The sequence below is a fragment of the Lepidochelys kempii genome, chromosome 3, assembly GCF_965140285.1.
Source record: "Lepidochelys kempii isolate rLepKem1 chromosome 3, rLepKem1.hap1, whole genome shotgun sequence".
Lineage (NCBI taxonomy): Eukaryota > Metazoa > Chordata > Testudines > Cheloniidae > Lepidochelys > Lepidochelys kempii.
The window spans coordinates 206,646,210-206,659,205 of record NC_136382.1 but is presented as its reverse complement, the minus strand read 5'-3'; the positions used below and the strand labels follow the sequence as shown (position 1 = coordinate 206,659,205).

The following is a 12,996-nucleotide window of genomic DNA, read 5'->3' as shown; positions in this document are numbered from 1 at the left end:
ATTTGTATTAGGTGAATTGAAAAATACTATTTCTTTTGTTTTTTACAGTGCAAATATTTGTAATAAAAAATAAAGTGAGCACTGTACACTTTGTATTTTGTGTTGTAATTGAAATCATTATATTTGACAATGTAGAAAACGTCCAAAAGTATTTAAATAAACGGTGTTCTGTTATTGTTTAACAGTGCGATTAATCGTGTGATTAATCGTGATTAATTTTTTTAATCCCTTGACAGCCCTATTTTTTATACTTAGCTCAATCCAGTCTTTCACTCAAGTTTACCTACCACCTGTACCAGATTCTTGACCTCTTTGGGGATTTTCTCTTTTCTTGCATCCCATGGAGACTTCAGTTTTACTTGTTACCTTTTCGTTAAGCTATACTTTTCCTTGTGTGACTGTTCTTCAGGGAGCTAGACAGGAAGCCATTCCAAACTCATGACTACACCCCAATGCTATGGTTTATGAGAATAAACCTAAAGACTCACTTTATTCAAAACAGGTTATGGATGTCTAAGTATCTAAGTTACTTCCACATTATATCTTAATGCTACTTTTATATATAAATGCAAATACTGACAGCTGCCAACAAATGTTTCTGTTCTTACTTTAATCTGTGCTACAGTTTAAGCTATAGCTTTGTGCTCAAGCAAAAATTACAATCTGAGGAGAAAAATCTGTGACCAAAAAACCTGCTTTGCAGTACTTACCAAAGCTAAATTCTACTGAGTATGATTGACTTACCTTTCTTCTGATTGTAGCCCAAGTGATGGGATGGAGGAGAGACTACAACCCTAATATGCATGCAGTAGGAACTAATCAATTTTTTTATGTCTGTAATCAGCCTGTGAAAAACTATTTAGCAGTATCTTCCTGGTCTCCAAGAGAGATGGGAACTGATGGTATTTGTGAAGAATATCCAGTGGCAAAACTTTAGGTATACAAATATTTAGCTGAGAGCACAATGCCAGATCTCAACAAATGTATGTTTTCTTGAAAACAAAATATCGCCATGAATGTCTTACTAGAAGATTATTTGGTACATATAATAACATGCTTATTTTGTTTCTGTCAGAAATAGTGGAGCAGGCTCATTATAAAGAGATAATGTGTTGGATATTTTTCATTTTTGTAATCTTCCCTTCCAAAACCTCATTGATCCCTATTTGTGTATTGCAGAATTTAATATAATGTCCTCGGAATAGATTTTCAAAGGCACAAAGGTAAGTTAGGTGCCCTACTCCTTTGGAAAGTCAATGGGGATTGAGTACCTAGTTTCTATTTGTGCCTTTGAAAATCTCCCTCCACCCCCAGTTATACCATCAATTTAAGACTGGAGAATGCTGCATCTGAAAATACTATTACTTCTATTTTTTGGATTGCAGGTGCCATTTTTTGGTCCTCTGTTTGATGGAGCAATAGTGACTGCAAAACTGCTGCCAAGCCTTATATGTGCCACATGCATCAATGCCAGCAGGGCTGTGAAATCTCTCATACCCCTCTACCAGAGCTTGTATCCTTTCCTTCTGTGCATTTTATGCAATTTGAATGTAGGAATCATAAGTACAAATATTCTTCTGGTAGAGGTAAGTGCGAATGAGATCTCTTCACTTGGACTTATACTAAGAACTGTGCATCGGGAAAATGTCAAAGCTTTCTTCATATCAAGCAGGAGGTTTTTAGACTCATTCTTGCTGAGCTTTAATCTGATATGGTATGCTTTAAAAATAAAGGATAACAATACAAGCATTTTTGGACTTTCCTGTTAATTGCAGAGTCAACAGGTATACTGTTAGATGTAATGGTGCTTTAAAATTTAAGAGGGATTATTTGCAAATTTCTGAAGCACAGAGAAAATAGTTGTTTATATTAGCTTAATATTTACAAAAGGAGCCCAGTTCTACTCCCTTATGTAATAATGCAAGTATTTCCACAGTCTTCTTTGGGAATCTTCACATCACTAAGATAGGTAGCATTTGGCCAATGGTATTGATATTTATCAGTCTTTATCTCCATTTTTCATTTTACCCACATTGCATCATAGAATTTTGAGAACACATTCTTCCAGCAGTAGTTATAGGTAACTGGAAGGCATGCTTCAATATTGTAGAATTGTGTAGTGTGAATTATTATTCTTGCGTGGTATGCAGGCTAATCGCATAAAATCACTCATTACTTGACATTCTGGTTTTCTTTTCTCTTAATGCCACTAATGTTATAAAATTACTCTAGCGTGCTTCATTAACCACATTGCTAACAGTCCCATATGTTTCTATGGATCAGCACTCATCTTATTTCAGTTTATTTTGGAGGCTTTTAATTTGGGGGCTTTTGAATTATGTAATGAGGGATGCCTCGCTTGATTTTCCTGAGATGAAACAACTGGAATGCTCAATCTTTGTGATGAAGAAAAGATGGCTTTGTTAGAGTTTATCAGAGGCATGCACATTTTAGGTTCAATTTTTCTAGTTACTATGGCTATGTAAGAAATTGTAATTTTTGTAGAAGAGCTAAATTTGATTAATTGTGTTGGTGGAAAGCTTCAGAAATGAAGATTTGTATAAGAATCAAAGACACTAAATAACATTTTATTATCTTTTTTGTTTTTCCTCTTCAGTTTAAACCAGGTGAAGTTGTTTGGAGTTGCACAGGCAAGCCCACACGCTACCTTAGTTATAAGATTATGTCAGTACTTAAAAGCAGACTCAAAACTCGCTAGCTTTTTCACTTTTGTGTCATGAGTGGGTAATTCAGCTAAGTACTACTGTCAAAGTAGTTCCCTCTGTCTGTAACCTTGACTGTATGAGCAGATGTGTTAAGCTGTGTTTGACAATAAAACAATCAGTCTAGTATTGCTGGTAACCGGAATACAGTAACAGAGATTATAAGAGTGAAAAACATGCCATTACCTCTAAGGGAAAAATGATCTTTGACACAGTAGGAAAACAGAAGATATGATTTGATGTAATGTTCATCCTTGCCCTTTGTTCCTCCTAGATTTTCCTGTAATAACTTCCTCAGCAGGCTAAGTAGAATCTGTCAAGTTTAGCCTTTATCTAGTGGTCACTGTTCTTTCTCAGTGGCGAGGGCTAGCTCAACTGCCATCTGCTTATTTTTTTCCCTAGTGGGCAATCAGTAGACTTTTTTCAACGTCTAGAGTGCTGAAAACTGGAAGTTTGCCACTTGCTATGGTTACAATTCCCAAGTTAACCAATGATTTTAAAATCAAATCATGGTCATTGGATATCAAGTCCAAAACCTATTTCTCTAAAGCTGAGCTCCTTCACCTAAAACAATGATACATAGCAAGTATAAATACTGTAGCATTTTCTAGCTTCAGAGCACTGTATACATATTAAAACACATATCTTAACAGTTTATGCTTGTGTGTCAGAGTCTGTGGCATAGGCAGTGATATACATATATGTGTGCATGCGCGCACCCAGAGGCTTGGATTAGTTTTAAAGAAAGAGCTCAGGTCTGATACAGTTACCTGATGAGAACCACTTGACTAATCCCTAGCACTCGAGCATATATATATATGTGTGTGTTTGTGTGTGTATCTAACTGTGTGTGTGTGTGTGTGTAATAGCATTTGAGGGTGATATGCTGGAGCCTGAGGGTGACTGTGTTAAGAAGAAAAGTTTTATTTTATATAAATGAATATATCCATACAAGAATACTAGGGATAAATAAACTGGTTTTCATAAGGAACTATATCATTCAGATGTTTTCTCCAAAACAAACCATATTTAAGGTTCCTATTAAGGTAACAGTACCCCATAAACAGGTCCCCAGTTCCTTCACTGTCACAGCTCCATCCACTTAATGTGCAGAGAGATCATAGTGACTTTCATCTCCCATAGGCCTTAAGGCTCTCTAGAGTCTCTCCACACACCATAGGCATTTGGTTTTCACCAGCCTGCTATGACCCAACATTCGCCAGGCCTCTTTCTCTCTCTACTTAAATGCAACACACACAGACTAGGTATGATACATGCCACTGTACCCTTCTGGGGCCATTGTGAGGTCTAGCAGCATCATTACTTTGCACATGTGCACTTTGGCATCAAACCATACTGTGCATATGGTAATGTGATGTGAATGGAAAGTAGAAATACTGGAGCCTGACAAAGGCAGCTGGACCTCACAACAGGTAATGTAGTGGGGAGGTGACATCAGAGAAGGGAAAAAGCTGGAGTAGGGTGGAAAGTCCTAAGCAACTTTTATTGGATGTGAGAGAGAATAAAGATTCACCTTTAAGCACAAAGTAAAGGTTTGGTAACTTTCTTAAGGGGACAGAACATTTTGTTGGAAACCCCTGCCAGAGGGAGTTTGTTGAAACAGGTGATTGCTGGTGGGGAAAACAAGATAGAACAGAGCACTCTAGGGACCTGAGGATCTGTCATGGGATGAGAAGGCAGGTGTTTGGCTTCAGCCTGTTAGGTGGAGGAATCTGTCAGGCTATTGTTTGGAAATAGGAAAGGAATGGAGGGGGATTGACAGGATAGGCTCAATAAGTTCATATATACAACTATAATTTTCCATGCACACATATGCTCATAAAATGCTTAAACCAAAAGGGAGAAACTTCAGGAATTAGTAATATAATGAAATGCTCAATATGTATACGTTTCCATAGTTTTCATATTGTATTTTGGTGATATCCAACCTTGGCGTTTTGAGAGTGACTATGTTAAGAAGAAAATTTTTATTTGATTACTAACTAAACATGTTCCTTGAGCAGCGCCCTGTGATTTTTAAACAGAAGTACTTGAATAAGGTAGTGATTGAGTTATAAGATCTGAGAAGATCAATGTCCTCTTTTCTTCTAAAAAGGGAAAGGATAATTATCCTGGTAATTATCTCCCAGCGATTCCTTGTGAAAAAAGAATTGCTCCAAACCCCAGTAAAATAATAGGAGAAATACTGAGAAAAAGTTTCTAAGCATCTACAGGTTAATAGAATCATGAGTTAGTCATGAACACATATTGCCAGGTACATTTATTTCAATTTTTGACAAAATTACAAAAAACAGTAGTTTCAATAAGTGTACAGTGTTAAAATATTATTGAAGCTTTTCTGATGTCTCAGGAAAGCTTACTCTCAGCATTTAATGAGATTTTCCTAGGTATGGACAGCGCCACATAGACTGGAAATGAGCTGAAGAACCATAACCAAATTGTAATGATAAACAGAAATGTGTTGAGTTTCAGGGACGATGTCTAGCAGGTGCTGAAGTTTATGTCCCGTCTCATTTACATCCTTGTTTAGGGCCTGATTTTTACAATGCTTATGCATGCTGAGTAACTAGTCCCACTTAATGGGACTCCGATCATGAGTAAGTGCTACTTGGCGTGAGTTGCAGAATTAGGCCCTAAGATCATAAATTCTTAGGGGTTCAGTTTTTTAAAATGACAAAAAGAAATGGGTTAGTTAGCATTTAATAAAATTTTTCAGATGATAAAAACTGCACAAGTTCTAAACTTAAATGAGGAAAAAGAAAACTTTGAAAAAACACTTGTTAGGAAATCTGGAGTGAACGTAGGCACGGAAAGAAGGGATGTAGGGGGTGCCTCAGCACCCCAGGTTCTGTGCCTGGCGTCCTGGCCACCAGCCCCGCTACAGCCTGGGGGCTCCACTGCAGGCCACAGGGTCCCATCTGACCGCGATCCCATGCCCGGGGGATCCACTGGCCGCCAGATCGCATGCAGGGTCTTGCCTTGCTGCCGGGGCTCTGCTGCCAGCCCTATGCCTGGGACTCTGACCTGCCCCTAGCTGTGGCCCCGTCCCCCCTCCCAGAGCCATGGCCCTGCTCCCGGTCCCAGCTCTAGGGGCTGGAGCTAGAGGGGTGCAGGTCAGCACTCCCACTCCAAAAACTCTTCCAGCGCCACTGGGAGTGAAATAATTAAAAAAAAAAATATTCAATGGAAAGGGTAAACCCAGAAAGCAATAACGCTGAAAGAATTAAGATTGAGACTGGACAGCAAAATAAACATGACTTTGCACTGGGGATATGATACCAAAAAAGTTGTTGCAGCTTTAGGGTACGTATGTATAAAAGAAGTGCATCTCATGGATAGGATTGCCAACCTTCTAATTTCTAAAAACTGAACACCGCAGCAGGAGAGCTGGAACCTCCTCTCGCCCTACCTCTTCCCCCGAGGCCCTGCCCTCATCCCGCCTGGCTCTCCCCCCCAACCCCTGCCTCCTTACTTGGTCCTGTCCACTTATCTCCTCTCCCCCATCCACCACCACCAGCAGCAGCAGCAGCGCTCCCTCTGCTTCGGGGCTAGGACTGGGCAGGCAGGCTCCCGAGCTGCAGGTAGGAGGCAGCCCCCACTGAGCAGGGGCTGGCATGGGTTGATGACCCAGAGCCTCCTCCCTTGGCCCCCCCACCCATGGCAACTGGACTTTTGGTATCCGGTCAGTACATGTGACTGGCCACTGTACAGGTCTCCTTTCAACCGGACTTTCTGGCTGAAAACCAGAGACCTGGCGTTCCCATTCTCGTTAAAGTACAAGCCATTAAAAAGTCAACATTTGTCAACCATTACCACAAAATTACCAAAGATACTTTTTATTCTGTGTATAGGTGGAAACTGGTAATCTGACACTATATGGTGTGGTAAACTATAGTGATGCAGAGCATTGTATCTCCGCTAAGTCCATACCTGGAATATTCCAGTTAGTTCTGGACATCTCAGTAGCAGTAAAATATTGACAAAGCAGAAGGCTTTCCAAGAACGGCAACAAAAACAATTAGGGGGCTTCAGAAATGTGTTTATGACCTAGACTTGAGAATAAAGTAAAAAACTGCATTATGGCAAATGATAGTGTAGTCAGAAACATGGTGCAAAGAGCAAAATAATTTTGGGGACAGTACAATAATTGTAAAACATTTATTTCAAATAGCAGAGTTTGCTTTCATTTTCACTTTAAATTTAAACAACATACAGTGAATAAAATCTGGCACTGCCGAAGGGGAAGTGATCTACATCTCCTAGATAGTGGGCTGTAAAGTCCTGGCAGTCTCATGCAAATAATGGCAACTGAAGTCACTTGTTGGAAAGTCTGTAAACTCTGGTTACAGCTGCACTTATCAGTAGCTTTAAGGGAAGTTTCAGAGTGACAGCCGTGTTAGTCTGTATTTGCAAAAAGAAAAGGAGTACTTGTGGCACCTTAGAGACTAACCAATTTATTTGAGCATAAGCTTTTGTGAGCTACAGCTCACTTCAGCTCACGAAAGCTTATGCTCAAATAAATTGGTTAGTCTCTAAGGTGCCACAAGTCCTCCTTTTCTTTTTAAGGGAAGTGTAATCAGCCACAGAGATTAATTTGCATCTCAATTAGAAAAGAGTCAGGAGGAAGCACTAGGGTCTGTTGCTAGAAGGTTGTGGAAGAAATCTCATCAGACACAAAAGCCTCCCAATACTTTGTACTCCAGCTGAGTGGAGGACAATATCTGAGGTTTAGTTACCATGGGGACCAGAAGCCTGCAGAGCCACAGAAGAATCTGGGGTTTGCACTGTAATCATTTGGCCACGATGACTCAAATTCCACTGTTGTACCGAAATATATTTTTTGCTATTAGAAAGCTGTTAAAAAGTGGAAAAGGTAAAAACTTCAGAGTGTATGAGTGTTTTTTCTTGTTCTTAAATACTTTTCATGTTGCTGCAGCGATTTCTGTGTGTTAAAGCATTTATTAGAGCACGGAAGGTATTCAAAAATGTGTCAGTTAACTGGCGTATTCAAATTTTCTGTCAAGTATTGGAGTAGCTGCTGTCTTGTATCTCAAAGCCACTCGTGAAACTGGTTCATTTACACAATTCAGACCGAGTGAGATGGCATCACACAAAATCAAAGTATACAGTTGTACTCAAGTTAAGTTTAAATAACAAAACAGAGAATAGAATAGTATTCTTTTGAAAGATCTGAACTCAACTTCTCTTGAAGTGTTATAGAGTTCACGTGCCAGGTATTAGTATACATTTAAATGTACTCCTGAAAATGAGAGGATTATTCGTAAAGCTTCTAGAAACGTCTGGACTCCTGGCTTTAACCCACGCTAAGGAGTGCTCTCACAAACATAAAGATGCTACTGAGTGCTAGCTGATATGCTTCAGGGAGTAGCCTCACTATCATGCTCTTTGAGGCAAGAATTTTATTTTATATGTGTTTTAATGACTAACCATAAGCATTCAGATGACATAACATCATAATAAGAATATAGCATACTAATATGCAAAGCTACTAGAAATTGCTGTATACTAACATAATAAGTATTACATACGAGTTTGAGGGTTTCAAAACCATCTTCTGTTTCCTGGAGAGCGGAAGGAACCAGTAATCTTCAAGAGATATCATTCTCTCTCAGACTAAAACAATTGACTGCAGATAAACAAAAGATCTTCCTAATCAAATGGCAATTAAATCTGAGGTTGCTAATTGTCAGTACCATCTTGAATATAATGCTATGAGCAGCATGTCCTAGGCATTTATTAGGAGTAGGGTTGATAAACAATGTATGTGTAAAACTAGACTTTAAATCAGTTTAATTACACACAGAGAAAAAGGCAGGGCACAGCAAAGAGCACGTAAAAGCTATGATGCAATGAAAAAGGCATCCATGTGAAAAGAATCTTCCTTCTGTGTGGTCTCTTCTTCAGGGTTAGCCAATAGTTTTTTGGTCAATTTAGGATTCCCTAAGTGTATTTTCTTGATAAAATTTACTTATAAGCATTTTCTGTTGACAGTAATGCATATGTTTGCTAAATATTGTACACAGAGCTCAGAAAAATATGCTATATTTTATACTGTCAGATTCAGAGGATTCAAACTGCTTCTTGTTTTAGCACATGATGTAGCTTCTGACTAGAACAGCTACATAGAGAAGAAGCATCTGAAGAAGTGAGCTGTAGCTCACGAAAGCTTATGCTCTAATAAATTGGTTAGTCTCTAAGGTGCCACAAGTCCTCCTTTTCTTTTTGCGAATACAGACTAACACGGCTGTTACTCTGAAACCTGTACATAGAGACAGTGTCAGATATAGATACATTCTTGACAGGTTTCAGAGTAACAGCCGTGTTAGTCTGTATTCGCAAAAAGAAAAGGAGGACTAGTGGCACCTTAGAGACTAACCAATTTATTAGAGCATAAGCTTTCGTGAGCTACAGCTCACTTCCTCAGATGCATATCGTGGAAACTGCAGCAGGCTTTATATATACACAGAGAATATGAAACAATACCTATTCCCACCCCACTGTCCTGCTGGTAATAGCTTATCTAAAGTGATTTCCAGCACAAATCCAGGTTTTCTCACCCTCCACCCCCCCACACAAATTCACTCTCCTGCTGGTGATAGCCCATCCAAAGTGACAACTCTTTACACAATGTGCATGACAATCAAGCTGGGCTATTTCCTGCATAAATCCAGGTTCTCACATCCCCCCCACCCCCATACACACACAAACTCACTCTCCTGCTGGTAATAGCTCATCCAAACTGACCACTCTTCAAGTTAAAATCCAAGTTAAACCAGAACATCTGGGGGGGGGGGGGGTAGGAAAAAACAAGAGGAAACAGGCTACCTTGCATAATGACTTAGCCACTCCAAGTCTCTATTTAAGCCTAAATTAATAGTATCCAATTTGCAAATGAATTCCAATTCAGCAGTTTCTCGCTGGAGTCTGGATTTGAAGTTTTTTTGTTTTAAGATAGCGACCTTCATGTCTGTGATCGCGTGACCAGAGAGATTGAAGTGTTCTCCGACTGGTTTATGAATGTTATAATTCTTGACATCTGATTTGTGTCCATTTATTCTTTTACGTAGAGACTGTCCAGTTTGACCAATGTACATGGCAGAGGGGCATTGCTGGCACATGATGGCATATATCACATTGGTGGATGTGCAGGTGAACGAGCCTCTGATAGTGTGGCTGATGTTATTAGGCCCTGTGATGGTGTCCCCTGAATAGATATGTGGGCACAGTTGGCAACGGGCTTTGTTGCAAGGATAAGTTCCTGGGTTAGTGGTTCTGTTGTGTGGTATGTGGTTGTTGGTGAGTATTTGCTTCAGGTTGCGGGGCTGTCTGTAGGCAAGGACTGGCCTGTCTCCCAAGATTTGTGAGAGTGTTGGGTCATCCAGCTTGATTGTCATGCACATTGTGTAAAGAGTTGTCACTTTGGATGGGCTATCACCAGCAGGAGAGTGAATTTGTGTGGGGGGGTGGAGGGTGAGAAAACCTGGATTTGTGCTGGAAATCACTTTAGATAAGCTATTACCAGCAGGACAGTGGGGTGGGAATAGGTATTGTTTCATATTCTCTGTGTATATATAAAGCCTGCTGCAGTTTCCACGATATGCATCTGAGGAAGTGAGCTGTAGCTCATGAAAGCTTATGCTCTAATAAATTGGTTAGTCTCTAAGGTGCCACGAGTCCTCCTTTTCTTTTTGCAGATACATTCTTGTAATTCAAGACTGCAGGTCAAGTTGCTGCTGTACATCTAACTTGTCTTTGGTTTTATGTGAAGCAGGTGTGAAAGTAGCACATCTCCCAGGTTGGCCTGAACCTTCTAGATCAGGATTGAGGCAAATTGGTCATAGAGATTAAGGCCAGAAGGAACCAGCAAATTATCTAGTCTGACCTCTGTATCACAGGACACCAACAGCACCGCCACACTGAAGCCAATAACTGAACTTAGACCAAAGTATTACAGCTCACAAGAGACTAAACTATTATGTGCCAGAGGCAGAGAACAAGAGGGACTGAGGTGCACCACTGCCAAATGCCCCTTGTATGGCAGGGAGTTGATTAAGTGAAATATATCCAGATAATCCCAGAAAGTGGCCTGCACCCTATAGAATCATGGAACAGGTAGGGATCTCGAGAGATTGTTTAGTCCAGTCCCCTGCACTCAAGACAGGACTAAGTATTATCTAGACCATTCCTGACAGGTGTTTGTCCAACCTGCTCTTAAAAATCCCCAATGATGGAGATTCCACAACCTCCCTTGGCAATTTATTCCAGTGCTTCACCACTTTGACAGGAAGTTTTTCCTAATGTCCAACATAAACTGCTCTTGCGGCAGTTTAAGCCCATTGCTTCTTGTCTTGTCATCAGAGGTTAAGAACAACAGTTTTTCTCCCTCCTCCTTGTAACAACCTTTTATGTACTTTAAAATTGTTATCATGTCCCCTCTCAGTCTTCTCTTCTTCAGATTAAACAAACCCAGATTTTTCAGTCTTCCCTCATCGGTCATGTTTTCTAGATCTTTAATCATTTTTGTTGCTCTTTGGATTTTCTCCAGTTTGTCCACATCTTTCCTGAAATGTGGCGCCCAGAACTGGACACAATACTCCAGTTGAGGCCTAATCAATGTGGAGTAGAGCAGAAGAATTACTTCTCGTGTCTTGCTTACAATACTCCTGCTAATACATCCCAGAATTTTTTTGCAACAGGGTTACACTGTTGACTCATATTTAGCTTGTGATCCACTATGACCCCTAGATCCCTTTCTGCAGTACTCCTTCTTAGGCAGTCATTTCCCATTTTGTACGTGTGCAACTGATTGTTCCTTCCTAAGTGGAGTACTTTGCATTTGTCCTTATTGAATTTCATCCTATTTACTTCAGACCATTTCTCCAGTTTGTCCAGACCATTTTGAATTTTAATCCTATCCTCCAAAGCACTTGCAACCCCTCCCAGCTTGGTATCATCTGCAAACTTTATAAGTGTACTCTCTATGCCATTATCTATGCTGAAGAAGAAGGCAAAAAACTCCCAACGTCACTGCCAATCTAACCTAGGGAAAAATTTCTTCCTGACCGCACAAATGGTGATCACTTTCCTGGGCATATGAGCAAGAACCAGTTAGCTAAGCATCTGAGAGAGAATGATTGGTGCTTGGTGAAGTGGTATGTAGAATGGCCACCACATTAAATCATATATCTCACAAATCATGGTATAAACTTTCAAACTACTATTAAAATGACTTTATATTGTACTTGTGGACAGCAGTAAATTCCTCCCCTTTTTCTCCTCTTCTCCTTCCCTGCCCCAAATAACAATTGCATCAGTTATACTTTGGGGCAGAGGGAATGGAGGGGAGTCTAAAAATCTAATATATACAAAATATGATCGTGTGGAGCTGTTGTAAAGTTTTCATAGACAACTGTTTGAGAAAGACCTTCATAAGTCACTCACAACTCCTCTGCATATGTGTGACTCAGCCATCCCAAACTCATGGCAGTAAAAATTTGAGACAGCAAGTCCTTCTCTAGATTTACCCTTGTGTAAGAAGATTGTTTTGGAGCCTAATCAAGTAATGTCATAAGAAAAAAAAACATGATTTTTTTTGATAGATAAGTACTTTATAATAAGCTATTGAGGCCTTATTTGGAATATTGTAAGATTAAATTGCTGTTTCTGCTAACTCTGCTTGGTTTCCTTGTGAGAAACCAGGCAATATCTAGATAAGCTACATGATCATATTCTTCACTACCAAGTCCTGTGTTCTTTGGATAGGAGTCCACCCCATGGAATAATTTGAGAAATGACTACCAAAAGTGGGGAAAAAAACAATAAATAATGGTATTTTATGTTCAAGACAATTTCAAGAAGCTGGTTTTGTTGGTTAGAGAAATATCTGAGCATGTGGTAATGATACGAAGTGATGCTTGTGAGGATCAAGAATTGGTTCAGACAGATTGTATGAAGCTGCAAGTTTCTCAGTCCCTTGTATTATGGAAAATACTTATTTTTGGTATGTGTAGGAGAGACATCATCTAAAACAAAAGCAAGAGGGGCTAATTGAAAACAATCAGAATGTCAGAAAAAAATATTATGGGCTACACTAGTGTTTGTATGTGTAAATTTAATAAAGCAATTAATAAAACCCAAACTGGCCTGTTGCTGACTTCAAGGCATATGCTGATGAAATTATGTAAGGTACTTTGAGAGATCAGGTTTGTTGGAACCCTGAGTGCATGTAAAA

General features: G+C 39.6%; 1 protein-coding gene across 11 annotated transcripts in view; it reads left to right on the top strand.

The window, feature by feature from the left end:
• Positions 1–12,996, top strand: part of RALGAPA2 (Ral GTPase activating protein catalytic subunit alpha 2) — a 306,764-nt gene that overhangs the window by 200,466 nt on the left and 93,302 nt on the right. For 10 of the 11 annotated variants that reach the window (XR_012158341.2, XR_013635627.1, XR_013635626.1 and 7 more), the window contains one exon: positions 1,386–1,513. The exons of the other annotated variant lie outside the window; for it this stretch is intronic. Coding sequence is in view for 5 of the 10 variants with exons in the window: in XM_073339773.2 (XP_073195874.1) it covers positions 1,386–1,513 (128 nt within the window). In the remaining 5 variants the exon portion in view is untranslated. The remainder of the gene's footprint in view (positions 1–1,385; positions 1,514–12,996) is intronic. 11 annotated transcript variants of the gene reach the window in all.